This window comes from Drosophila innubila (genome assembly GCF_004354385.1).
Source record: "Drosophila innubila isolate TH190305 chromosome 2L unlocalized genomic scaffold, UK_Dinn_1.0 4_B_2L, whole genome shotgun sequence".
NCBI classification, from domain to species: Eukaryota; Metazoa; Arthropoda; class Insecta; order Diptera; family Drosophilidae; genus Drosophila; species Drosophila innubila.
This window is the reverse complement of record NW_022995372.1, coordinates 13,888,809-13,915,964: the sequence shown is the minus strand read 5'-3', so window position 1 is coordinate 13,915,964 and position 27,156 is coordinate 13,888,809. Positions and strand designations below refer to the sequence as shown.

Below are 27,156 nucleotides of genomic sequence, written 5' to 3'. Positions count from 1 at the left end.
TTTCGTTTCCGTTTGCACAGCTGCCACTTGAATTCCTATTCGCATTTAATTTCCCAATCCGATTTCCATTCCCTTTCATGTGGAGATACTGACTGACTGCGTATCTTGCATTTTTGATAAGACTTTCGCAATGCAATTTAAAGGCGAACTTAATGCTTAACAACGCCCAAGATCTGCCAAAAAAATAAAAACAAGACATTAACAAGAAATAAACGTTAGCCAAACAAAATCGCAGTAACCAAAACTTTGAACGTAACCCTAAAATGAATCCCTTCGTCGTGGGCAAGCTGAGTTATTATTTTAGGCCGAGGCAAATTGGATTTTATTGGCAATTTGTTTATTTTTAATTCCATCGTCCAGCACCCGACGACCTTTCTTAATAAATTAGTGTGCTGATGCTTCTGTTGCTGACCCTCAAAAAAGGTCACTAATGGGTCTACAAAATCTTGATAATGTGTGTAATTTGAGTGGCTGCGTTGTCTGATTAACGGAACAAGTCCGAAGTCTGCTCTTTGAGTTTTCCACTCACATGCAGACTTAAAAAACCCTTTCTGTCTTTATTTTTGTTAAAGTTCGAAAAACAGGCAAGCGATGCGAGCAGTCATGCAAATTGCGTATACGCCACGTAAATCATTCAAGTAAAGCTCCATGACTGGCGTTCAATAATGGTTGGATTTTAAATACAAATTGAGCGGCTGACCACATTAATTGCAGCCTATTTGAATGGCTGATTGCCTTCAGTTTAATTCTCCCCTCAATATGTTGCACGTTGCATCCTCTTCGCAATATGCCACAGTATTCCCGACATCAGTTAAAATGTTGCAAACAGTATTCAGTTTTTTTTTGTTTTTTGGTTTTTATGTGTGTATAATTGTGTTATTATGACAATATCTTTTGGTTTCTATACGTATTCTTATATGGTAATTGGTTAGGTGCCTGGATCTTGGACTTAGTTTAGCTTTAGCTACGCGACTAAAGCCTTAAGCTCTAGACTCCTTTTGATATATACTCCTCCTCTTACTCCTTTAGCTTTCCTCTGGGGAATTGCCAAAGGATGTCTCGACAGTTTCCTAACTATTATATTTACATTTTTCACTTAGCCTACAAATGCATCTTTGGTCCAAACGGTACTCGTTTTTGGGGGATTTCCTTACGTCTCGGCTTACGTAATTCAACTAAGCCTAATCCTCTTACTGATCTTATTGCTCTATGTACAAGTCGCAACTTGACTAGTTGCCGGCTTCGGTTACAAATAGACAAAGTGTCCAAGTCCTTTGGCCGGATTGTTGTTAACAGCTTCCGCCGTTGCTGTTGCATTCGCATTTAAATCGAGGCAACTACCGGTGTCCACCTCGGCAACGGGCAGGAGGCGACTGTAGACTCCCGTGGGCGCATAGCGGGCATTCATGTGGATGTCCAGCAGCTTCTTGTCCTTGCCCAGCGAGGAGAACGAGTGCGATGCCGTGCGAATCTCTCGGATGTTGTAGACGGGACTGTAGGCGCGAGCTGGAGGAGATGCCGAGTTGCCACTGCTGCTGTTGCTGTTGCTGTTGCTGCTGGATTGGACACTGGGGGAGGTAGCGGGACTTGAGGTGGGTCGCTGATAGAAGTCACGATGCAGGGCACACTCGGTGGAGTTGTCCGAGGAGCCGGAACTGCTGGCGCATTCATCATCCTCGGCATCCTCGTTGCTGCTGCAGCTGCGCAGATCCTCGGAGAGCGACAGCTCCGACTCCAGAGACATCTCGAGAAGACTGACGGAATCTGTATCCTCCACATTGGCACTGGACGCAGTGCTCTGATTGATAGCCTCGTTGAGATTGGCCAACAGCTGACGACGCCGAGCATAGTTGGGAGTCCGACGCACCAGAAAGTGACAACTCTCGCCTCGACGCAGGCGCTCCGACTGGGCACGAAGTGGCAGATCGTCGGGATGCAGCTTGCGCTGGCACTCCTGCCCCGGACACACCTCGTACAGCGAGAAGTTCTCAACGGGCTCCAAGGAACTGTAGCAGCCCAGCAAGAGCTGCAACAACTCATCGCAGTTCGTCTCCTCGCTGATCACCAGCGATTTGTACTGGGAGCTCGGCTGCAGTGCCGAAGTGTGCACCCGAATCAATCCGCCGGGCTTGAGTTGCAGACAGAATCGCGACTCGCCCTTGGGATGACAAGCCTGGAGTATAGCCGGTCGCGTGTCCTCGTCGAGCACCAGAATAGTCTTCACTCCGGCACGTCTCACGGCCACCTCCATGGAGAGGTAGAATAGGCGAGGATCGCGATGACGCATCTTCAGGCTGTAAATTAAAAGTCAATCCTTAGTAAATCCTCTCTAACGGAGTAGCACTGTATCACTTACCGTCTCAGCAGCTGTGTTATCACCTCCTTGCTGGTAGTGTCCCACTGTATGCCCAGCGTCTTGTATTCAATGTCGATCTTCAGGCAGTTTGTGTAGACTTTGATCGTGGTCTGTAAGATACAGATGGAGTATTAATCTCTGTCTTGATTCGGCATGAAATTTAGTATTAAATTACTATAATGCTTCCTACAAGAATTCGCTTATAAGTTGTTAAAATATTAAAAATAATTTAGCTATCTATGTATTAATAAGTATTACTATCAGTGAATTACACCGGAACCGGTACCGGAACCGTTAACCGAAACTAACCGTTTCATTTTTAGTGCCGAAAATTATCTGTCAAGAACCGAATACCGAAACGTTTGCACCGGTACGGTAGAAAGAGTTGTCCAACTTCCAACTATCATAACTTGTTCAAAACTTAATAGATTTTCAAACGGAATGTCATTTTGATCATGATTTGGCAACTCAATTCATTCTGTATTCAATTTTCGTTCATTTAGAAAATTTAATTATTTTCGACCAAGATTCGATTTTGATGGTAAGGGTCCCCCCTTTAAAATTTCGAAAATTCAAAATTTTTAATCTCAAGTTTTCACTTTTAATCAACTCCTTATATCGTAATTAGTATAAAACAACACTTTAAACTTGATTCTGAGACCTTTCATTTTTTTGTAAAAAATCATGTAAAATTTAACAAAAATTTTGACTTGTAAAGTGGCTAAATCCGCAGTCTGACCAACTTCAAACTGTCATAACTTGATCAAAACTTAGCCGATTTTCAAGCGGAATGTCATTTTGATTATGATTTGGCCTCTTAATACATTTTCTGCATTCAAATATTTTTATATTCGTTTAATAAATTTTTTTTTTGCTCTAGGTCTGTTTATTTCGATGTCATATTTATTATAAAACGCCATCTTAAGACTTTAAAATGTTTAAAAATGGAAAACAAATCTGGAACAGAACCTTTTACCGAAATAGTTATTTCGGACGTACCTTTATTTGTTTCGGTTTGATTCCCTGATTCCTATTATACATTTATTTTATTTTTGTATAGTTTAATGACTATGGTTTTACCTGTGGCAACTGTTCATTGAGACTGGAGTAGCTGGAGGCCCGCGAGGGAGTTCGCTGCATATCCGTTGGCGGTTCCGGGCTGCCGCACATGGAACTGGCGCAAGAAGAAGCATTGCTCGAGGAGCGCAAAGAGACAGAATCCGAACGATTGCGCAGCGGCGAAATTTGTACGTGTTTCAGCATCTGTAATGGAGAAGGCAAAGGTAAGAAAGAGATCAATTGAGATTCAGTTATATTGGTGTGAAAGTGACAAAACTAGAGCAGAGTATGCCAATTTGCAGACACATTCCACAAGTGAGTTTTATAAAAACATCCACAGCAATACTAGCAAAATTAAAACTATTTGCGTTCAGCGTCTCGACTCGAAGCAGCGCAATTGCTGTGCTTAAGCTGCTAAGCTGAGAAAACGTTCGCTCTTAAAGAAGCAGTGAGCCCAAGTGAATGTCTACAACTATTCAAGGAACCAGTGAGCCCAATAACGGATTTAATCTATTCAAATATGTCTTCGAAAGCCCAAGAAAGTCACTTTACGTAGTATGAGTTATCTGCACTGCTTAAGCACTGACCCATGAGCCGGCGATTCTTTGCAACATTTGCCGCTAATTGCATGAAGAGCGAAGAGCGAAGAGAGAGAGAGAGAGAGAGAGAGAGAGAGAGAGGGGCAGAAAGAGATGCTGCCCAGTCACCCGTCACCTCATTCCTCCCGTCGCCTTTTCCTGCCCATCATCCATATGCATCGGTTTTCGTATCGCGGAGTGCATTGCTTCAATGCCCGCTTGAATTTTGTGCTGGTTCGTCATGGTTCGCTTGCTGCTCCACTTGGGTCTCAGTCGCAGTGGGGTTCCCCCTGCTCAGGCTGCATTTTTGCCGGCGTATTCTAATTAATCGTGCGAAAGTCGCGTAATAATTTTTGCTCTTCTTTTGCTGTTATAGTTTGAACATTTTAATTAACGTTGCTGCATTGGAGCCAGAGGCTGATGGGGAGCCAGATCCCTTCGCCTGGCTCCCTGTTAATGCAGATAATTAAGCGAAAACATACTTGCCATATACAGTACGTCAAGTAAGTGTTTTGACAAAAAGGAATCTTGGTGTTTTTTGATGCAACTATAATAAAAATGGGAAAAATCAAACTAAAATAAAAGAAACTAATTTTAATTTGTCAAAACAATTACTTGACTAACTGTGCGGTCTTTCATGGCGGCAATTAACAGATGCGAACGCCCACACACACACACAGCGAATATCGGCATGAGGAGTTCTAGATGGGGAGCTGAGGAGGGGTGTGGCTTCGGGCCGGATGTTGAGAGCCCGTAGTTGTAGCCCTGGTGGTGGCCCAGTCAGCAACTTCCGCTTAGAAGCGCTTTACAATGCGGCACGCCTCGATCTCAATGGTTTATGGAACCGGCTGGGCATTCAATCAATTGTCAGCGAATTTCCCTCTTGACGTAGGTGAGCAGCCGTTGCCTCTAGGAAGAGCACAGCTAGGCTCTCAGCTATTCCTCTCCCCTCCACTCCCCTTCCCGTCGCTCTGCCCCACTTCATGGGGCGTTCATGGCTCATTGTCAACGCGACGCGGCGTTTCGTGTTCCATGACGTGCCCAGCCGTGCCCTTTTATTAATTTCAATACATCAGCCGCCCGCACACACACACACACACACACACACTGAGACACACAATCAGCTCATTCAGTTGAGGGCACTTCAACGAGACGTCCCCTTCCCACTGTTGCCCCTTCTTAGCATGCTTCACTGCGGCAACATTCGTCAGGCAGCAACGCTTTCAATGATCAACCCCTTGTGGCAGGGTCTGATGAGGGAGGGGGAGAGGGATCGGTTGAGGGGAGGTCACAGGTTATCTGTGCCCACATTTCTGCCCAATTCGCAGGCAGCGCCTCAATGAGCCGGATGTGGCAACTTCATTACCGATTAACAGTTGGGCAACGCTAAAATTACTGTTGAAGCATCTTCAACTGGCACTGAAAAGAGAGCGGGGGGAAGAAGACACCCAAAAGCCGAACAAATTGAAATGCAAATCAAATAAATTAATTTTTCACACAAGCCAACAACAATAAGAACAGCAAATGCGAAAGCAAAACACACAAACATCACAGAAATCAAGAAAAAAATATCGTTAAAATGAAATTGAATTAGAAAAATCGCATAAAATTTGAAAGCACGCACGTGGCTGGTCATAAAAGCGTAGGAGAGAAGAGAGTGTAAGAGAGAGGCAACAAATTCGTACAAAAACAGAGAGAGAGAGAGAGAGAGAGAGAGAGAGAGAGAGAGAGAGCTGAGACAAAGTCGACTTTGAAAACTCATCATAGATAATCAGTCGAAAATTCAAATTCTCGTTAAGTCCAGTTGGAAAACTCGCATTGAGTTTTGATTGGTGCCAGACCTAGTCTGGCATCGATAGTATCGAACTTTTCCAATTATGCCAACCATAACACTGCAGACCTAACGCCAACAATGTCCTGCCCCTATCTTCCCCCCTCCCCACCACTCTTGCTAGTGTTGCAAAGTCGCATAAATTCCAAAAGACAATAAGACACAACAACAGTAACAGCAACTGCAAAAGAAAGAGAGAGAGAGAGAGAGAGAGAGGGAGAGAGAGAGAGAGAGGCTAAAGCTACAATTGCTGACAACTGGCGACAACAGTAAAAAGAACAAGTAAGAACGTTCTAGTCGAGTTTCCAACTAAGAGATACCCGGTAGTCAATTTATGCATATATTCTCTTAGTATCTAGAAATTTATAACTCTGGAAATTTGAAAAACTTAAAACAGCCTTAACTTTCAACAATGTGTATTCGATAACGATACGTTTATTGAAAATAATAAAAAGGATAATTTAATCTTTGATATCCAGTTGTTTAATAGACGGGCAAACAGATGGGCAAACCCGATTTACGGGTATATAAAGTGAAGAACTGCAGAGTTTGAGAACTTAAGAACGAGAGAGCAAATGGAGACTCAAAGAACAAAACTAAGCAATTGCTTGGACAATCATAAGAAAAGTAATAAAAGCTGACTTTTTTTTTGGAGCTTGTAAGGAATGTTTTAATTTCAAGTTTCGTCGGCTGCTTGACTGCACGCACTGTTGAGATTTATCAGAAGACGGCGGAGTGATAAAAGCTCCTACCGTGACATTTTCGGCTGACAATGTCCTTGAACTTGTTCCTGTTGCTGCTGCCGCTGCTAAGAAAGTAAATCAGAGACTGTTGTTTGTACTTGTAGTTGGACTGGCATCCTTTATCAATTTCACACACTCGACGACAATGTCAACGGCATTATAGATTGAATAACAAGAAGCCGCACCAGAAATTTAGGAACCCTGAAATCGAGAAAAGTAAAGAGGAACAAGACGAACCGGACGAAATATTTTCATGGTCAGCAGACCAGAAAAAAGGACATTGTATCAAAAAGGGTAGAAACTTCTCCGAGCTCTCTGCCATTTGGCATATCAAAGCCGTGACTTAAATTTAAGAATTTTCAAATTTAACGCACTTTACTGTGTGCTTAGGGCGCTAACATGAAAATACACTCTGGCCGAAACAAATGTGTTTTGTGTTATACCCTCTCATCTCGGAGTGGATTGAGTCTGATAAGACTAGACGGTTTCCCTGCCTCTGAATCAGATGATGATTCAATGTCATTTTGATCTACATCAGAAATTGAATTTTACTTGCCACAGGCAAATGAGATGGAGTTCACAAATGCAGCTGAGGGATATCTTTTGGGAGAGACTGTACCAAAAGTCGACAGTAGCATACACATTATAAAGCAAGACTTACAGCTCGATATGCGGATCATAATCCTCTGTTTTATATTCATGACCCGTTTAACTTTTGCGGTCATCGCCAAATCGGCAAGTCCGCAGAAGCCCAGCATTAAACATTTTCAGCTGCTAAAAATAAGCCATAAGGAGGGAAATCCACTAAAAAAAACAGAATATAAAAAACGAGACGCGCTTAAATTAAGCGTATAGCGAAACATCAAAAATCACTCAACTAAGAATGCAGAGTAAATGAAAAATTAACAACAACAAAAACCAAACAAAAATAAGAAGTTAAAGAAAAAGGCAAAAAATACTTATGCAATGCTTCGCTGCACATTGAGGCAAAAGTTAGCTAGAACAATGCAAAAATAAAGAAAGAAAATACACAAATAAATAAGCAGCAAGAAGACCTCCAATAAATCATGATACTTTTAACAACAGTTATGAAAATTGGCCTTTTGATAATGAGTCAATAAACTGCAGTTGATCTACAGCTCACTTAAAGTTTCTAATTATTACATTAAATCAATCAACAATAATATTCCCAATCCACGCTATTTTAGACGCACTTCCGGCACAAAACTTTAATATATTTTTTCATTTCAATTTGATTTATTAAATGAAATTGACAACAGATTATCAGTTTCGAGTGTTAGCTGCATTTAAGTTTACTATTGTTATTTTTTTTTTTTTTGAAATATGTGTAAAAATTCTTTTTCATTTAACAATAAGAGCATTACCGAATTATTGCAAAAAAAAAAATTTATTTGAAAAAAATTATTATAAATGTCGGTTACAGTCCATAAAGTGCAAACCAATTTTAATATCAGAAATATTTATAAACCATTTTTTTTCAGTTCTTCCCGCCAGTTCAAGTAAAATAGTGATGACAAAAAAATTTATAGCAAAAAAGTCGAAGCGGAAATACTCTTACAAGCAGATACATATGTTAAATATTTGAAAATTATGAAATGACAATAAATTAAATTCACAATAATTGTTTCGAAAAAATAAAAACATTATGGATTGAAGAAATTCGAAAGAAATCTGTTGCTCTCTGAGAGAATGAATAAGTTTACATAAGAAAGGCAGCAAAACGGGGCAGAAAAATCCTTAAAAAAAACCGACTGAAAAAAGAGAGTGCAAAAGTGACTAACTAACATTTACTTGTATAATTTACTAATATTTTTATCCACGGCAATTTTTTGGTTTGAAATTTTCAAGTCATTTTTTTTTTTGCAGACAGACAAGTTTATTGCATTGGCCTTTTTGTAAGCCGCTTAGGCGACGCTTGGCCATCGTTGCTGTTGGCCAATTTGATACGCAATTAAAAAATTGTTGCATAGCAAAAAGCGCAAAGCCACAGAGACGAAAGGAGGCGGGCCCAATCAATTAAAAATAAAAAGAAGAACAACAAAAAAAGACACTAAATTAACTGTTGTTTAGCGAAAATTAAACATGTATTTTTTCTAAGCCTATTCTCCAGTTTTTCTCTCTCCAGTGCGATGCGAATTTCAATGCGGTTGAAGTTGCCACTATCACTAGTACTGACCCCAGTCCAAAGTGTTTTCCTCATTTCCCCGTTTTTGCCTTGGTAAGTGCTTTCAGCCCGCACATTAACTGCTTTTTAATTGCAAGGCAAAAAGTGGCTGGTCGAAAGCACCTTAAGCTTCTCGAGTTTATTTTTAAGCCACGAGCTTTGTTTAATGTAAAATGAAAAGGCATTGACAAACACATTGCATTAGGCCTTGTTTGAGACGCGTTTTGCAGTGCGAAGCATCATGGCCAAAAGGAGAAAGAGCTGCTCATTAAAACAGCCCAAGTCGGAGACAATTCAAACCGTAAATAGGTTAGGTTAAAGAATGTGGGTATGCTAGAGATACCCTGCAATTTTTTAAATTTAATAATGTACTATTAAAGTTGGAAAATTTTGTTTTGAAGATACCACCTGATGCCAGTTTCAACCCCTTTTCGGTAATTTCTTTAACTACAGGGTGTAAATTAAGTGGTGAGCACAAGGTAAGCCCACAGCTGCTAAGGCAAGCGTTAAGACTGGCGTAAAGACGGCAAAAGTCGGACAAAGAAAACGGCCAAGAAAACGGCCAAGAAAACGGCCAAGAAAACGGCGAGAAAATAGAAAAATGTAAAGCAGCTAAATCATTGAAATTTTAAAGAGACAAAAGGAAAATCAACAAAAAAGAAAAACATTTTTAAACTTTCAGCACTTAAATAGACATCAACTAGAGTTTAAAGTGAAAATCCCTCAAATGGAGCAATTTTCCTCCATGACCATGACAGCAGGAGTTGAATCGTTTTCCATAACTTTCAATTCTGCTTGTCATTATGTAAAACAAGAGCTCAGATTAACAATAAACTTACCGCCACGCCCACTTTATGTGGCGTGCCACAAAAATGAAAATTACTTTTTATACTCGTACCGTTGCTCAAAAGGGGTGGATAGGGAATGAAGGTCACAGGGTGCAAACTGTTCTCAGATCTCAAGTGATAATTCTGACTAAAGACAAGTTTTCTACGTTGATTGATGCATGATTGATTGATTGATGAATTATATAAAGTCAATTCAAATTATGAAACAGTTACGGGTATCCCCAAGTCAGTAACTTAAGCGGAAGCCATTACTTCGAAAGGCTTTAACCGTACAAATACTCATCACGTATACGCAGCGTGTGGCGCCATGAGCGTACATTGTGAGATAATATGCAGGCGCCAAACTCGACTGACTGCCGGAAATGTCGGGAAAAGCGACGGAGTGACAGGTGTTGTCAGAATGTCAGTTGTTGATGCTGGTGTAGGCGACAAAATTGCATAAGTGGCGCCTCGTGTGGCAGTTAACAAAAACAAAACCAAAGGAGAATAAGCTGCAGGTAGAGTGAAAAAGGAAAAGGATAGGTATAGAGTGAGAGAGAGATAGCGGCAAGTATATGCTGTCAATCAGGGATGCAAAACCGCTGCCCCGAAGTGCAGTTGCAGTTACATTTTGCGTTTTTGTGGCCGTTAATAACATGAGCATATTAAGTGGTAACTGCGGCCAACGCGAGGACGAAGGTGGCAAGAGGTAAGAAGAGACAGGAGGTTGCCACATGTCACAGGATGACAGCACAAATAAATTGCAATTATTTAGAGCATGCTTTTAGGCTTCGTCCACCGCTCTACTCCCCTCCATTCAGCACTCGAACGAAACAACTGCAATTCTCCAGAGCAAATGTCACTTTCAAATTTTGTGGTCAACAAATGGCAATGGCTTTCGTTTGTTGTTTATCTCCATCAACATGTGCGTGTGTGTTCGAGTGTGTGTAAATGTGAGCGTTGCATGTACGTGTTTATGCGATTTGTCACCTAATCATTTACATATATTGGTAAATTGTATTTTAGTTACAGCACAGTTTTCCCAACGTTAGTTGTGAATAATTTAAATTTTTTTCAAAAATAAAACAAGCAAATTCTCCAACATAAAAAGAAAACAATAACATCGCAATTAAAATAATATTGATCATTTTTGAAATTTGATCGTAGTAGTAGTGAAATTTTAAGAATTATGAAAAAATTGCTTGAAGCGTAAACTACATTTTCTGTTATTTTGGTAATCATCATAGTTTAAAATAATATAAATGGAAATTAAATAAATTGACGTGACTAGTTTTAGTTGAAAACCAATCATTTATAAATTTACCAAGGATGTTTATGAGTTTACTTTAAAAGAAAGCTCTGTTGTATTGCAGCTAAATTCCAGAAATGTTGAGAACAGTTGTTCGGTAAAAGAAAATAAAGAAATGTTGATGCTGAATCAACATATTGTGCACCGGATTTTTGCTATTTGTTAATATTCTTAATGCGCTTTTCTGCTCCATAATGGGAAAATATCATGAAATAGGTGCAATAATGATATGCCCCTGCACACAAATTTTACCATTTCGACGCAGTGGCAAAAGCAAACATTGCCACGCCCCTTCCCCTGATGCTAGCAGGTTGCAGGTAAAATGCCACTTGGTTGGCAGCTTCCATAAATTGCATATTTTAAAAGTGCCGTAAATTTTGCGTAGGTGCGAGAGCCAACTATGAAATTGAATCGAATGCAGCAGGCACACACAAAGAAAAACACCCTTGCACACATACACTCCATACACACACACACACACACACACACACACAGGCATTTAAAATGACTATGGTCCGGATGAGGATTTTTTTTGGAATAAAGTCATTATTTAAAGTTGTTCAAATTAACGATTTTTTGATGGCGATGCATTCAAAATACTTCCAATTCAAATGTTGCATAGCCAAAGTTTTAACATTTTCCAGAGTTGATTTGAACAAAGAGCAAATTTCTTGTTTCATACAAAAAGTCGGTTAACGACCGATTTTTATAACGTGAACATTATGATATTAAATAGTATAGTATTCTGATCTTCTATATACCATAGGCCCAATGCAAAAAGCTAGACCCAAAAAACCAAAAAAACCGTCATCCGGACCATAGTGCAACTCAGAGTCAAGCGTACTCCAATTTGGCATTGCATACTTTAGGGCGCAAAGTTTTTGGCGGAGCGCCGTAAATTGTAAAGTCAAGTCGTGCAACACATGTTTGCGTGGCATGTTGCAGGCGTGGCACGGTGGCAAGGTGGAAAGACGGTAGAACTTATACTTAGACTATAAGCTTTCGTAATAATTGGATATGATTTTATGGCACGACGACATGTAAAGTTGCTCCGGAAATCAACTAGCGTTAGAGACACGCACTTAAAGTATCTTTAAGACACTCGTGCAACACTCGACGCAGCGTGACAATCATCAATTAAAGCCGAGCCGTGCCCCGAGGCATATCTGTAGACAGAGACATCGAAATTAAGTGCATCCTTTGGCGGGGCACAGTCAAGACAAGACAGGAAGTCAAATTGGAAGAAATCACTTCCTATGCGAAACTCATTAGCCGAGACAGAGGGATAGAGGGGGGAGATAGATACATAGTATCGACTTCTAAGATACACCAAGTGTGTGTCGACTTCCGTTGGCAACTTGTTGCCCCAGTCAACAGACTAAAACATGTTTGCCCCATGCCACACGAACTGAGGAATTTGCCTGCTGCATAAATTCTTTCGATATGATTTATACCTCGACTGGGAGATTTTTTCTCTTTATGCAGTGCCCAGTCCATGTCACAAAACTGGTTCAAATCGCATTCGGCATCCGGTAGCACGTTGAATGCTGAGGGAAAAACTGTGGAAAACTAACGCTACCCGGCGTGTTGCAAATGTTTAAGCATTTAAATTGTCTATGGACATCTACTTACATTCTTCTAGAAACGGTTGTCTCTTATTTGAGTTATGTTGGGGCGTGTTTCGGTATGCTAAGCACAAGTTTCGTCACAATCAGCGCTGGATAATTGCGGTTCTCCATTGAAGTATGTCAGCTTCTAACTTAAGCTCACACTTCATCAATCCCAGAGAGTGTGACGAGCCTCACCTCACGTAATGCTGGCACTCCGCAATCTGTCAAATCATCAAATCATTCGCATTTCCAACTCCGAAACACGCCCTAATTGTCAAGCATAGAAAGGGGAGCAACCCCCACGTTTTATCCCCCATTGAACTTTCTTCCATTTGCACATTTGCAACCCCAAACATTTGTAGATGGCTCCAAAGTAGATGGCTAATAAGTTTTCTCAACTCCAGCTCAGGGTCTTCGTTAGAGTTGGCCACACCTTGACACGGCATAACATTACATTTGAGGTTGGGAAATAAAAGAACATGGGTGTGTGCGTATGTGCACAACAGGAAATGTAAACCTTAATAGCAAAGAGGGGAAATTCAATTACGCAGCGAAAATAAGAGGAAAAATATTCAATTTTTGTGTGCCACATAAAAATTGAAATAGTCCAAACTTATTTCTGTTCTATGCATTTAGAAAGTAGATGGTCCCGACTATGCTTATCTTTTCCTCAACTCTAATCTTGCTTTTTTCGTTCTATTTGTTGTCAAATTATTTGCTCGGGAATTTAAGACTATTAAAATAAAAAAAGGAGAAGGACAACAGTTTCGGGCGTTGTCGCTGCATTACGCAAAATATTTTTAAAAATACAATACACTGAGAGAAATTGTGAAAATCAGGACTTTTAACAACGAAATTAAGGTAAAGAAAAACTTGAATAAAATAGTTTACCACAAAATAAAAATTATAATTATAATATATGTATTATATATGCATATTTTAATGTATTTTCTCGCAGTGTATGTGTGTGTATAGGGACTAAACACATAGTCGTAACGGCGGCGTGCGCACAAAATCAACAAAGGCTTTACAAAGACAAACCTCAGCCGAAAGGTAAACAAAAGCCGCCAAAGGGACACGAACACGAATCAGGCCAAAAGAGGAGCAGGAGAACTCGGCCCAGGGACAGGTCGAGACCAAGTCCAAGTCCAAGTTCGAGTTTGAGTTTGAGTTCGCGTCTCGCCAGCCAGCTATTAAGTTTTATTTGTCTTGTCATTTAAAGAATTCCACACAGAAGTTGCCCTGCCTGTTGCTAAGCAAGCTCGAATTACCTTATAAATAGTTTGTCGGGTAGTAAAAGTCGCTGACAACTTGCGGATGCGATGATGAGATACTCGTAGTCGCTTCAGATGATGCCAAGGCTTACCTGCAACAAGCCAGACAGACACAGAGAGAGAGAGAGAGAGAGAGAGAGAGAGAGAGAGAGAAGGAATGAGTGAGACGGTAAGCATACAGTTGACTAATTGTTAGATGAGCTAACAACAAATTAACCTGAAGAACTCCCAAGCAATTGCGCAAAAAAGTAAATACCAACTAACTATTCAAAAGAACAACAAAACAATCTAGTGTTAAATTGCTGTGTATTTATAAGTCAAGCTCACAATAAGTTAAGAAGTAATTAATTTAGGAATATATATTTAAGTTTAACTAAACTGCTATTTTGACAAATTTAAGTGACAACAAAATGTATTAATATTTAAACTATGTAGATTTGTACTAAATTTTCGCGATATGACAGTTAATTAGGATTTTTTAAATTTAGTATTTTAATTAAGCATTTTAGTATTTAAATTAGTAAATTGACCTTGTCAACATCATGGTGATTTTGCTGTTGTCTATTTGGCATATTCTTATTGCTTAATTATTTTTTTAAAATACATGGGATTATTTTATTTAATTTATCAATATTTGTGATACTAATTTATTTAAATTCTTTTTATTAGATATTTAAATTTTACTGACTATTTAAAGCTTGGAAAAACGTTTATATGTTGCTAATATATCTTTTTATAGTTATTAGAATAAAAATAATTAAATATATTTTCAGCATGACTACTTTGAGGTTTCGACAATATTTTGTCTTACATAAATAATTCGCAAAGTAAATGTAACATTTGGTCAATCATTATTTAAAATATTACAGTTTTTATTAATACATTTTTTGATAAAAGTGCAGTATACATCTTTTATTTATTACGGGCATTTGTCTGAGAACAGAGGGTTCAGTCAGCAAGTGTCTGCCAAGTATCATAAACTCGTTGCTCTCACAGTTGTCTGTTGTTTTCCACCCACACGCATTTTCAGTGCAACTGTTTAGTTTCCCAGGCCCCGCGAGACGTCCACGCGACAGCTGCCACAGCGCAGAAAATATGAAAAACCATATGGGAAAATGTGCCAAAAGCAAAAGGAAGAGAATAACAACATACGAGTATGAAGACTGCTCAGCAACAACAATCTGGCCACGCACATATGCTTTGAGTGCAGCGCATTTCTCAGATACGAATGATGATGTATCTCAGATGCACTTGATACACGCAGCAGCAGCAACGCTGCAGCGTTGCAACGAGGCAGCTGACTTGCATCCTTGGCCATATCCATAGATAGCGACTGTGGGAATCTCTGGCTATGAGAAATCCGAGTCGAACTGGAAGCCAGCTGCTGTTGTTGTTGTTGTTGTTGTTGTTGTGGCTGCTTCACATGATGCGATCTATGAGGTAGCAGGTAGGTAGATACTCAGAGGAAATGTGCGTGCACAACATGTGGAAATGTGCATGAAAATGGAATTGGAAATGGAAATGGAATTTGGATATCAAAATGCAGCGAGGGATGCATTTGTGGATGCCAAAGTGATGCCAACCCTAGTCCTCTAGTCGACAAATCAAAGTCAATGCCGCACGAATGTGGAGCAGTTCCGAAAATGGATATTTTTTTACGTTTGCCTGCTGCTATTTCCATAGGTTTCCGGTTCCAATTCTTTTATTAGTATTTTCGATTGTGGAGCGGATGTTGGAGCAGCGGCACTTTCCCGGAGTTCATAGGTCAGCTGGCAGCATGCAACGTTAAAGAGATGCGCTCTTAACGCAATTGTTCAACCTTTGTTTCAGGCTAACGCCCACAATTAGGAAACAACACGGGGAACCTCTTTCTGGGTTGTGTAGGTGTGAAAAGTGTTGGTGTTTTTCTTTGTCTTTGTCTTTATTTTTCCAGGTATGGGCTCTTGTTGTCATCATATTGTTTGGGCCCAAGATTGATGCATGCTCACGATAACAGCGTGTGCAATAAAGGGGATTTGAAAATTGTCTTTCCACTGTTGACAAGTTGAGCTGCAGCTTAGAGCTTGTGTTGATGTTGCATAAGACTCTGAAGAGTGTCCCAGAAATGCACATGACTTAAAGAGCTTCTAGAGATTTACTTGAATGCCAAGAAAGAGTTTAAATCTAAAAACTAATAATAATTATTATTTTAAATGTCCATACTATTGTAAAGATAATTGCATTGACTTTATTTATTAATTTAAAAATTAATACAAATTTAAAACAAATTTCTAAAAATTCACATGACTTGCAGAGCTTCTATAGGATTTTTAAAGACAATAAAATAAATAAATAAATCTATAAATTATTAATGTTGAATTTAATTATTTAAAAAAAAATTAGAATGTTATTACTTATTAGATCTAATTACGTTGCACAAAATTATAAATTAAATAAGTGCGAAGCTGAAATAAGTTTAAATTAAACAGAACTCAAAAAAACCAATCAAAGCATATATAATTTTATCTAGATTTAATTTCATCAAATGTTTTCCTTTCTCTCTATTTTAAAAAGCAAGTTCTTTCGAATTCCTGCGAGTTTCATGAAACTTTGTAGCTTGACCAGCTCATAACAATGTGATTGTATACTTTGTTTCGTTTGATCATCATTTATCTGCAGTTAGCACTAATTCTATTATGTCTAGATTGTCCAACTATTCATGTCCCTGTGGAATTTCCTTGATGTCATTGCCCATACAAACTGTTGTTATCCTTGGAATCTTGCCTTCGCTTTTATGCCAATCATTTTTTCATTTTCTTGCCCTCTTTTCTCACTTCTCTATTCTCGGTCATTAAATAGCTGCTTCAATCAAATCCCATACGCAATTCGATGGATTCAGGTGCACACTTCCTGTATTAAAAATATTTCTATCGAAATTTCTACTCAATTCTGCATAAAGAAAATGTGTCAAACTTTTGTCATTGATGGCAAGGCGTAAAATTTATGAGCCCTTAAAAAAATGAGAACTGTGATAATTTATCAAGTCAACTCAAATTTGTGGGCATGAATGAGCAACAATTTTGATATGGCAGGAAGTTGATTTTGATGGCGGCAGAAATATGTTTTTGTTTAACGTCTATTTCTATTTGTATGGTCATAAATAAGAAGATGTTGTTGCCCCCAGAGAGAACCAAAAAAAAAAAAGACAAAAACTAAATACATAATAAGAAGAATCTACGCCACATTATAATGGGCCTTTTTGCTCATTTCTTAGGAATTACTCGTTCTGCTGGCCAACTGCGAATTAAACTAAACTAGTTTTCAGTTTTCCGAGCTGAAAGGCAAAAACACAAATTCTTATTTCCATTTTTTGTTTCTTTTAGCCAGGCTAACCGAAATGAAGTACAAATGAAATTACACAATTTGTTTTAGTCGTTGTTGTTAATGTTGTCAAGTCTAAGTTTTGACTGTGGCTGCGGCTTTCTGCTAATGGCCAAGTTCTTTCGGCTTTGACTCTGGAGTCTACGACGAAAACTTTGCTGCTGTGTAAATATAATTATAAATTTGTAATTTTTTTACTTTGTTGTTATTTTGGTAGCTCTTTTCTTGTCTTCTTTTTCTGGATAATTGTTTGAGTTTGCATCTGCTGCTTATCTGCGGCTTAACAGTTACATAAGCAAATAAGTTATTTAAATATTTGGCCAGCAACAAGTTTCGGTCAACGACTGCAACAAAGAATTTATGCATAAAATGTTGCTCAACATGCGCGAAGGCTGCGAAGCTGCTGACTGAGTGCAAGTGAGTACGCAAGCAGAGAAGAAGTGGAAGAAGAAGTAGTAGTACAGCAGCAACAACAAAAATGACAACATTCAGCTATTTGTCGCTGTCGCTGTCTCTGCCGCTGTCTCTGCCGCTGTCATCGTCATTGTCGCTGGGCTGTCAATGTAGCACGCGTCGTCGTCTTCGTCGTCGTCGTCAACGTTGTCAGTTAGTCATTCATTTATGTATGTATGGCTGCACTTGTTGTTGCTGTTGTTGCTGTCGGTCTTTGACTTTACTGCGCTTTTCCGCGTTTGTCAACAAAGTTTCTATGCAGTCCTCTGTTGTTGCTGTTGCTGTTGTTGCTCTGACCGTAGCTAATTGTTGCTGACTCTCTGGGATGATGTTGCTAAGGTGAGTGGCCGTTGCTGTTTTGTTGCCATTACGTTGGCAAATCGCTTTCAACTTGTTGACGTCTCTGCAATTCCTGTCGACTCCCTGGGCAAAAAATAAACAACAACTTGCAACTGGTATTTAGTGCAAAATGTTAATGTATTAACTGTTAATGCGCTTAACGTTGCTTTTCCTGCATTGAAAATTGTCGGAAAAACAAATTAAATCTGCGCACAGGCTCCGAATCTGAAAAGCCTTAAAAGCTGCACACTTGTCGCACTCAATTAAGCTCAATTGTTGTCAATTAATTAATCAATTATTATTAATATAAAATGTTTGTAATTTTTTTTCATTTTTTACTTCATGATTTATTTAATAAAATGCTCTTAATTATATTATTTTATTATTTTCGTAGATACAATTAATGCACTTGACAGATTTTTACACCACAATTAAAACGTGTGTATGTATGTGTGAGCTTTATTCAATTGGTTCTTAATACTCTACATACTTAATTTTTATGTATGTATTTATGCGCACACAGCACACCAATAGATATCATAGCTGTGAAAGTATCTGTCAGATTGAAAAGTATCTAGGGTAAGGATTGTGCTCATCTGTCCACACAATTCGCCGCGATTTCAGCTTAAGTTTAAAAAACACTGGACTCAACAACGCATTGTCGAAATTAATTAAATGTTGTTCTTAAATTATGCACAACATTTGCACTGCATTTCCAATTTTCAACGCAGTTCGTCAATTTAAAGAGCTGCTGCGGTTTAATGTTTTCATTTTTTTCCTGGCACTGCACCAAAAACCGAGTCATAAATTTATCGAAAGCCTGTCATATTTTATGGCTAACTTTTGCCGCCCCATAAATTAAAAATAAAAAAATAATAAAAAATAAAGAAATATATAAATATAAAAGTCTCGACGAAAAAAGCTTTTAGTTTTCAGCGGAAATTATAAATTCAGAGCAAAAGTTTTCGGTGCACACAATTACAAAAGCCAACGAACATTTTCATTTCGCTTTCGATTTCTATAGAAAAGCGAGGTATTGTTTTACAATTGTTTGCATTTGTTAATAAATGATTACAACATACTCTCAAGTAGAACACATCACAGGAAAAACCAAATGTAAATTTACATACATTTCTATTTTTGGACTTCATTTGACGGACTTGATATTGCAGTTCTTTGGAAAATTCAATTGAAAAACGCTTTGTTCAGTTTTCGTTCCCATAGTTAAAAGTTAAACGCTGAGTTGGCATTGACAAGGTCGTTTATTGTCCCCAAACAAATTGCACATTTGAGCAGATAAATCAACAGATGAACAAACAGCGATTTCACATTTAAAAACATTTTTCCTTAATGCCTTTCAAAGTCAAAACACGAAACATAAAATACGATTTAATGCACGGCCTTTAAAAGCATTGAAAATATTTATAACTTGCAACTGCAACAACAATACACATACATATATGTATATATGTGTATGCTCATATGTCTACCAACATACATAAGTGCTTAAAAAACAAAGAGAATTCCAAGAAAGAACAGAAAAACAAAAACACACATACAGCGCTGATCTTAATGAAGTTATGAGCGAAGGGGAAACTGAAGATTCTCGTCTGCCTGCTAGTCTGTCGATTCTTCCCTTCAGAGAAGGGAAGGGCAAATCTTCGGCAAATAAATAATGTATCTATACATAAATATCTATACTTTTCTTATAGAATATATACTCAAGTGTAGGGACTGCTTTTCCACTTAAGCGCCCACAATTAATTTTTCTCATTTTGTTTATGAATGTGTCGATTAAGTTGTTTTTATTTTAAGACAGCATAACTCTTGCTAGGAAACACATAAACTATTTCTGGCTGATAAAGCGGCATGTGGCAAGCTGATTCATTTGTGGGGCAGCAGCAACAACGAGTCGACTTTCAAGGCGTTCTACATGCCAATAATATCTGCAATTATGTATGTTATTGCAACCTCAACTGCAGCTGATAAGAGCGAAAAGCCTTGGCTTTAGTACAGAGTACAGTCGAGAGTACAGAGTTTTTTTCATTTCAGTTAAACAAAGTTCATGAAAGCCCCAAAAATGTGTGACCAAAACTGAAGAAAAGTAAACGAAAAGTGGAATCAAAGAGTTTCTCATGCAAATTGGCCAAGTACGCACAATTAACTCGTCTGGGAGTTGGCCTGAAGTGGCCAAAAGGTTGTTGCAGCCTGTCCAGCTAAACGTTTCCTGCTGTTGCCCTTTCCCTCTTCCCTTTTCCCTTGCCAATTTACACTTCTCCCCTTCCCCTTTCCCCCTCGTTCATATGCAATGCCAACGAAGACGTCAACTTGTCAACTTGGCTGCAGCTCAGCCAGTAGCTTTTGACTTGGCTAATTTGTCAAAGAGTGAGAGAAAGGAATAAAAGAGAGAAGAGTATAACAGTAATCGAAGACTGGGGCCACACCGCAGCAGCAAATACTCTTAGAAATCGGGTGTTTCTAAGCTGATGACTTATGGAATATACACCATTGACAAGATATAACAAAAATGAGGTGTACTCTTAGAAATACACACTATGTATTTTGTTCCTCAAAATTTAAAATAGCTGAGAACTATTTTTCTTCTGCTTTGGAATATTACTTTTCAATAAGAAAACGACATTGAAAGAGAAGGAGACAAATACAAACTACAATTTGTAATTAAGTTTTTACTTAACTTACTGAAAGACTTAAAGAACTAATGACAATTTTAAAAAATTTAATCAAATTTGATATTTAAAAAGTTTGATCAATTTATTAGTGTAAATTGTTACATCTGCGTCAAGTTAACAACAAAACAGTGAAACCCACTATAAAAGTTCATGTCTCTTGACGAAAAAAATGCAATTGCTGTAGTTGCTTTTTATGTTTTTTATGAGCTCGGCGTCTGGGCCAAGTGTTTGTGCATTTAGCCGCCTGGCAGAGACTGATGTACGTAAATTAATCACGCTCAAATAGAGCGCCAAATGGCCAAAAGTATTTTTTTGCTGCTTTTTTCAGTTTTCTGATTTGTTTTACTTTTTTATATTTCTTTCTTTTTTTTTTCTTTTTTTTTTGTGTGTGTTGGGGCGTTTACAGCGGCTTTAAACTGGGGCGCTTCCGGTCTTAACCCTTTAGGCCGACGGGTGTTAAGGTTTCGCCAACTGCACACGCATATCGATTACGACAGATAGTGAGAGAGAGAGAGAGAGAGAGAGAGAGAGAGAGAGAGAGAGAGAGAGAGAGAGCGAGAGAGGAGGGAGGGAGAGGGAGAGTGAGAGTGAGAGAGGGAGTTTAGTTGCAGTTAATGAATCCCAGAGTTGGAAAAAGAGAAAAAAAAAATGCAAGTCAATCAAGTTATGTGTCAGGCATTCCCACAGTGCATTAAAGTCAAGGCAACAGCACATTCCAGGATTGGAGCTGGGAACCAATGCACAACTCCACCACCGCACCACCGCACAACTGCACCACCGCACCACAGTGTTCGCATTTTGCGGTTTACTTTTACGGCAACACTGCGAAAACAGCAACAAACAACAGACAGTTCAACTTTATTTATTGTTGTTGTTGTTGTTGTTGTTACCGTTGACATTGGGCGTGAGAATGTGCCGCCCACTTTTTTGTGGGGAAGGGGGAGATGTGTGCGGCACGTGTTGCACACGAAAATGCCACATAAAAAGCGTAGAAAGTAAATTTACAATGGATTTTCAGACTTGATAAGCAAACTGTGAGATACATTTGCCGACTGCAGTTGAATGCTTTACGAGTCTTAAAAGTGAAGGCAGATCAGCTTTATGCACACAGCTAAGCTACTAGATGATACTTGACCCTAATGGGGATCAGCTAAGACAAGAGTGGCATTAAAAGAATGACAGACAGACTGAAAGAAAACGCGAGTAGTTTTGACAGAAGAAAGTTCAAGTGGTTGCAGTTGATTAACCATAAAAGATGAGATCTAGAAAGTCACGGAAAAGTCTTTTGCTTTTGTTACGACAGCAAAAGAGTGAGAAAAATTGTTTAATTCTCAGTTTCTCACATTAAAGTCAATACAATTTGAAGTAAAATACAAGTAAAATGAAGCATCAACTTTGCAGATTAAGTAATCTATTTAAAATGCCATTAATATCCTTCTATCTATTTTTAATGAATTAGAAAAACAGACTATGATGAGGTCTGAAGACTTTCACAAGTTCAAGATCTATTTTTTTTTTGCATATCAAAAAGCGCTGTCAAGAAGCTGCTAATCCTATTATTAGATCTCCATAAATCGCCATAATTGTTTTATAGCACGCCATTTAGCGTATTATTTCACAGTTGTGTTGCCAAATAGACAGCAAACAGACATTTGCAGTTCGTTAATTAATTGTTAACAAAACAGCTCGTCAACAAAAAAGGTAATACAAAAAGGCCAACAACAACTCAGCAATTCAGCAACTGAGACGAATTTCAGCGCCAACAAAATCAAGTTGATAATTTTGCTGACGCTTCCTCAACAATTTGCCATAAGATACGACTATTCATATCTCAATCTACGAAATGTCTGTGTTGTTGTTGCGATTTCTGTAGAGTCGTATAATTTGCGTTTTAAGATGCTGACTAAGCGCGTATTTAGCTGTAATTTAGCCAAGTTCGCGCGAAATACGCAAATACTGGTAAATAAATAAATACAAATGAATACAAAAATACCCATTTTTGGCCTGTTTTCAATTCAATTGAATACTTTGAATTTAGCTGTAAATTCCGTTGTCGTCTCGACTTTGACATCGATCACTTTGACTTGCAAATCAGTTATGAAACGCGTGACTTTCAACCACTGTGCGGTGGTGATGGCGGGGGAGGGGAATTTTAAATCAGATTTAGATATTTTCTTATTTGTTTTTTTTAATTTAAAAGATAATTAAAATAAATGCCATTATGGACATTTTTAGCTTGTTCTAATAATCAGAATCATTTAAAAATAACAGTTTTAATTTAAAAATAAATATGTGTTCTTTTTACTTTGTCAAAACAATTACTTTACTAACTGTATGTTGACTCGAATAAAGCAGAAATGCTTTTTGTTTATCAAGAAAATAATATATGATTATTTTATGAAGTCAAAACAATTACTTGACTAACTGTATTGTAAGTTGCTCAAATGTAGCTGAAAGTCTGTCAATCTGAGTATCTGAAATGAAAACATTCCCGGACATATGTCCATTGTACACATGCAAATGCCATGACAATTGTCTATTGTCTATTGTCTTACAATGTGCGGGTGTGTCTCCAATTTGTTGGTAGACAAAAGACATAAAAAGTATTGGTATAACCGTTTATGGTAAGCTAACAACTTCCTGGATACACTTCAGTAAATTGAGAGAAATCCAATCTTTAACTGAGAAATCTTCCCAGTTTTAATGTATACAGTGATCTTTGGCTAAAGATAACTACAAGTGGACATTGCCAGACCACCGAAATTAATAGCTATATTAATCAATACGCACCTTGGAGTATTTTTTGCTCTTAAACTGGAACTACTGAGTACGTGCTTGCCATTGCCAATATCGAAATTAAATGAGGCGCACATCCCAAAAAATAAAAAGACTGTCCATAGATCACGTTTTGCCATCCCCTAAGCCCAGTCTAAATAGCCGTAATAGACGTGGCTTAAGCTTCTACCTGAAAAGGCGCTAAACCGTAGCAAACCGCACTTGACAGTAGCCCTGTCTCTAGGGCAGGTAGAAGTCGATGCGACCCGCTATCACGTAGAAGAAGGACTTCTCAGGGTGAAGATCGGCGACCCCATGTCGTGTATTGTTCGCGTGCATTTCCTGATTTTTAATTAGCCAAAAGAAGGTTGTACAAAGACATTGTACAAATCGATAGGACCAACCTTTAAAGCCGGTCAACGTGAGCTGCATTTGGTAATCCTCAAATATCCAAGTGATTTTCAGGAGAAAACACGACAAGAGACAGGAAATTAATTCAATATCAATACCAATGTAACAATATTGTGTGTTGGGGCGACGAACCCAAAGTAAAAGACCGTCAAGACACCAAATTGCTTGAAAGTGAAGTGAAAACCACTTAGAGAGACCATCAACAACATCAGCAGCATCCCCAACACCATCTCCATCTCCATCCTCATCCTCATTTCAGTCTCCATCTCCATCCATGAGACTATTAACTTGACAAGTGCTTTCGCGAAAAATTTCATAATCAAGCCAAAGTGAGTTTCCAAGGTAATCAGCATTATCATTATCATCATCATCATCACCATCACAATTATTATATACGTAATGATTAAGGGAATTTATTTTGCTAAATTTCATTTGAATATGACAAATTAGTCAAAAACATTCTTGTGTCTAAATTGTTGTTGGTTTTTTATGGAAGTTTCATAAATACGCTAAGCGTTAATTAACCATCTAGATTCTCGAAGTTGGTAAGTAGATGAGCTCAACTGAAAGGAAATACTCGGATTTTCAGAGATGAATAATGAACTTGGCATATGTTTATGGGAACATTTTTTGTGGGAATCGAAAGCAAAAGTTGGCACTGATTTACGGCCAAAACGAGTTGATAACTCGATAAGAATTGTAGCCTAATGGAGCCCTTTCAAAAGTTGTCATTTAAATTAACTAATGATCTGTTAACTGATCTCAAATCAAATACGCATGTGAGGCGTGTGAAACATTTGAAAGAAACAAAAAAGAGTTTAACAATAATTTGTAATGTGGTCAATCTTGAGATATATTTACAGTTTGATTAAAGCATTTGGAAAAACAATTTATGTAAACTCTGTCGTCATTATCAAATCAAGTTTTATGTCTTTCATAAACATTTAACCAAGTCTGACTAATTAAGTGAGCATTTGATTGGAGTTACAAGCCAAGACTAATTTCCATAAAAATGTTTATGCATTTGTAAATAGTTGGGAAGGTCGTAGTCAACCTCTGTGTGTGGCACTTGTCGAGGAAACTTGAAATATCAATGGAAATTTGCATAAGAATGCTAAATATCCATTTCATTCAAAGAACCGACAATGACAATGACATAAGCAACTTTTGAAGAGCGTGCAAATTTTTGCATTATAATCGCCTCAAGATGATCTCTTCTCTTATTCTTCTCGCAGCTACTGTGATTCATAGACGTGAGGGAAAACGGAAATGAGTTGGTAGATAGAAAGAACCGTTGTAATCCCAAGTTCAATCAACTTTGCCTGATAAACAAGCAAACTCTCCGGAGCGTTGGGAAAAGCTAAACACAAATTTGTTTGTGTTTGGTGTCTTCATTAAAATAATGTCGAAATCCATTTGACTAGTGAAAATTCTAAACTTTCGCCAAACGAAAAAGAAAACCAGACCAAAGCTAACTACTTGCAAGTGGTGAACAAGTCTTTAGATAGCATCATCTGCCTTGTTTCAAACTCAGACTTAGACTTTCTAGCGGAAACCGAACAGAGCCAAGTGAATTATCGTTATAAATCAATTTCGAATTAGCCAACAGTCGAACTGGGCTAACAGCTTAAGAGCTGAAGATTACACTTAAGAACTTGGAAGAAAGAAGAAAGCTTTGGCGCTTACCTTTAAAATTCAGTTAGACTATGTATCCAAATATGTGTAATCCCAAAAATGTTATAGGCCGACTTTGATCGATTGCCAAGCACACAGAAAATAAAATACACTGAGAAATGCACAAGGCCGTTTTTCGTAGCTAAAGTTATTGTTGTCTTTATGTTATTTTTTTTGTAGCCCTTAGTTATCGTTAACTTATCATGCACTTCACTCAAAGAACACAACGCATTTTTATGCGTAGCCAAAGGCGCGTACGTGCCGCATAATGCGATTCCGACTGGGGCGCATCTGTTGCGGTTGGCAGGAAACAGGTGCAGCACCGATTTTAGTTTAGTTTTTTAGTTTCGAGGGGAATCTCAGAACGAGTATATTTATATCTGCACACACTCAATGATTTATCGTATTATTGTGTTGTCAAAATTCGCAATGCACTTTCGGTTTCGTATTGAAAGCCTTCGCATATGTTGATAAGCTTGAACTGTTAGCAAAAGCAACGATAAAACACACAACACGATAGACTGTCAACCGCACTCAACAATGTTTAGAGTACAACTGAAGTTTACATTCCGAACTGCAGCAACATCTCTGCCTGCCAGCCAGCCAGCAGCGAGGGCTAACCAGTCAGCCAAACAAGTCGCTCTCTCTTTCTCTCTCTCATTTCATTTGCTGAGCGCAGATCGAGCTAACACAGCAGACGGCGCAACAAAAACAACAGCCGGTAAAGCGTAGCGCACTTGGCAACATATGTTGCTACACAGACCAAAAAGTCAAAGAAAGTAAGTATTATATTTGTAATAGATATAACTACTATTTATACAAATTTATTTAAACTATTAAACAGTAATAAATGTTTACTCTTTTTTAAATTTAATACAACAAATAATACTGCTTGAAAACCTTATGGCTACAAATGCATTTTATGTTCACTGCCTTATGCTCGCTCTCTCGATGTTTCTCTCTTCGTGCTCGCTCTTCTACTAGCGTGGGTGCAAATCATATGTTGTTGTGCGCTCTCTGACCAGCGTTGGTGTATGTGTGACTGTGTGGGTCGTTCTCAAGTGTGTTGCTCAACTGTGGGCGATGTTGCCTGGGCGAACTAGTTCCACTTGCTGGCTGCTCACTTTTTCGAGTAGGTAGTGAGCGGCGCTGGAAAACTGGTTTCCAATTAGAATTGAGCGTTCGTCCGACATGTGGGTTTTTCTTAAAGGTTGACTTTGGGATGGGTACAAGTAATTGCGAGAGAACAAGCACAGAGGCACAGTGCGTGACGAGAGACACTGAGCGCCGGATGGGCTTGAAACTGTATAGCTTCACATACACATGTACAACATATGTGTTTTCGAGAGGAATCGACAGCAACATTTTCAGGCGCACATGTACTGCAACATTCTACGGCAACATGTTTCCCCAAGTAATTTTAAAGAATAAGAAACACTAAATTAGCAAATAATAAGTTCACATTAACTGGAAAAGTTGCGTTTCTACAGTTACTTATTTCCGTCTAGTTCAAAAGAACAGCAAAATGATGTTTTCACAAAGACTGCAACACGATGTGGCCAGCAACATGGGCTCCATAAGTTTCACTTAGAACTTCAAGTATTATGCGCACGTTTCTAGCCATTTATGGGTTAAAGACTATTACGGCAAATACAATAAACGAAGTTTAGACTCAGACCCGC

The 27,156-nt window shown here is 38.4% G+C and overlaps 1 protein-coding gene across 3 annotated transcripts; it reads right to left on the bottom strand.

The window, feature by feature from the left end:
* Window positions 1-836: 836 nt before the first annotated feature.
* Window positions 837-26,025, bottom strand: LOC117779864. Of its 3 annotated transcripts, XM_034616187.1 has the most exons (5): window positions 25,487-26,025; window positions 13,770-13,864; window positions 3,437-3,619; window positions 2,357-2,466; window positions 837-2,294 (listed from the first exon to the last, which is right to left on the bottom strand). In XM_034616187.1, the coding sequence occupies exons 3-5, from the start codon at window positions 3,617-3,619 to the stop codon at window positions 1,247-1,249; spliced, it is 1,341 nt and encodes a 446-aa protein (XP_034472078.1). In that variant the 5' UTR covers window positions 13,770-13,864; window positions 25,487-26,025; the 3' UTR covers window positions 837-1,246. The 3 variants fall into 3 exon arrangements, with proteins under 3 accessions (XP_034472078.1, XP_034472077.1, XP_034472079.1); XM_034616186.1 differs by lacking the exon at window positions 13,770-13,864; XM_034616188.1 differs by lacking the exons at window positions 13,770-13,864; window positions 25,487-26,025 and adding an exon at window positions 12,521-12,542.
* Window positions 26,026-27,156: the final 1,131 nt, after the last annotated feature.

What these genes read in the sequence shown, in the direction of transcription:
- LOC117779864 (XM_034616187.1), bottom strand. Translation starts at nt 3,619, where the DNA reads ATGCTGAAACACGTACAAATTTCGCCGCTGCGCAATCGTTCGGATTCT. An exon ending in TCAATGAACAGTTGCCACAG is followed by an intron (nt 2,467 to 3,436) that starts GTAAAACCATAG and finishes TGTATCTTACAG; the next exon opens with ACCACGATCAAAGTCTACAC. An exon ending in ATAACACAGCTGCTGAGACG is followed by an intron (nt 2,295 to 2,356) that starts GTAAGTGATACA and finishes TTTAATTTACAG; the next exon opens with CCTGAAGATGCGTCATCGCG.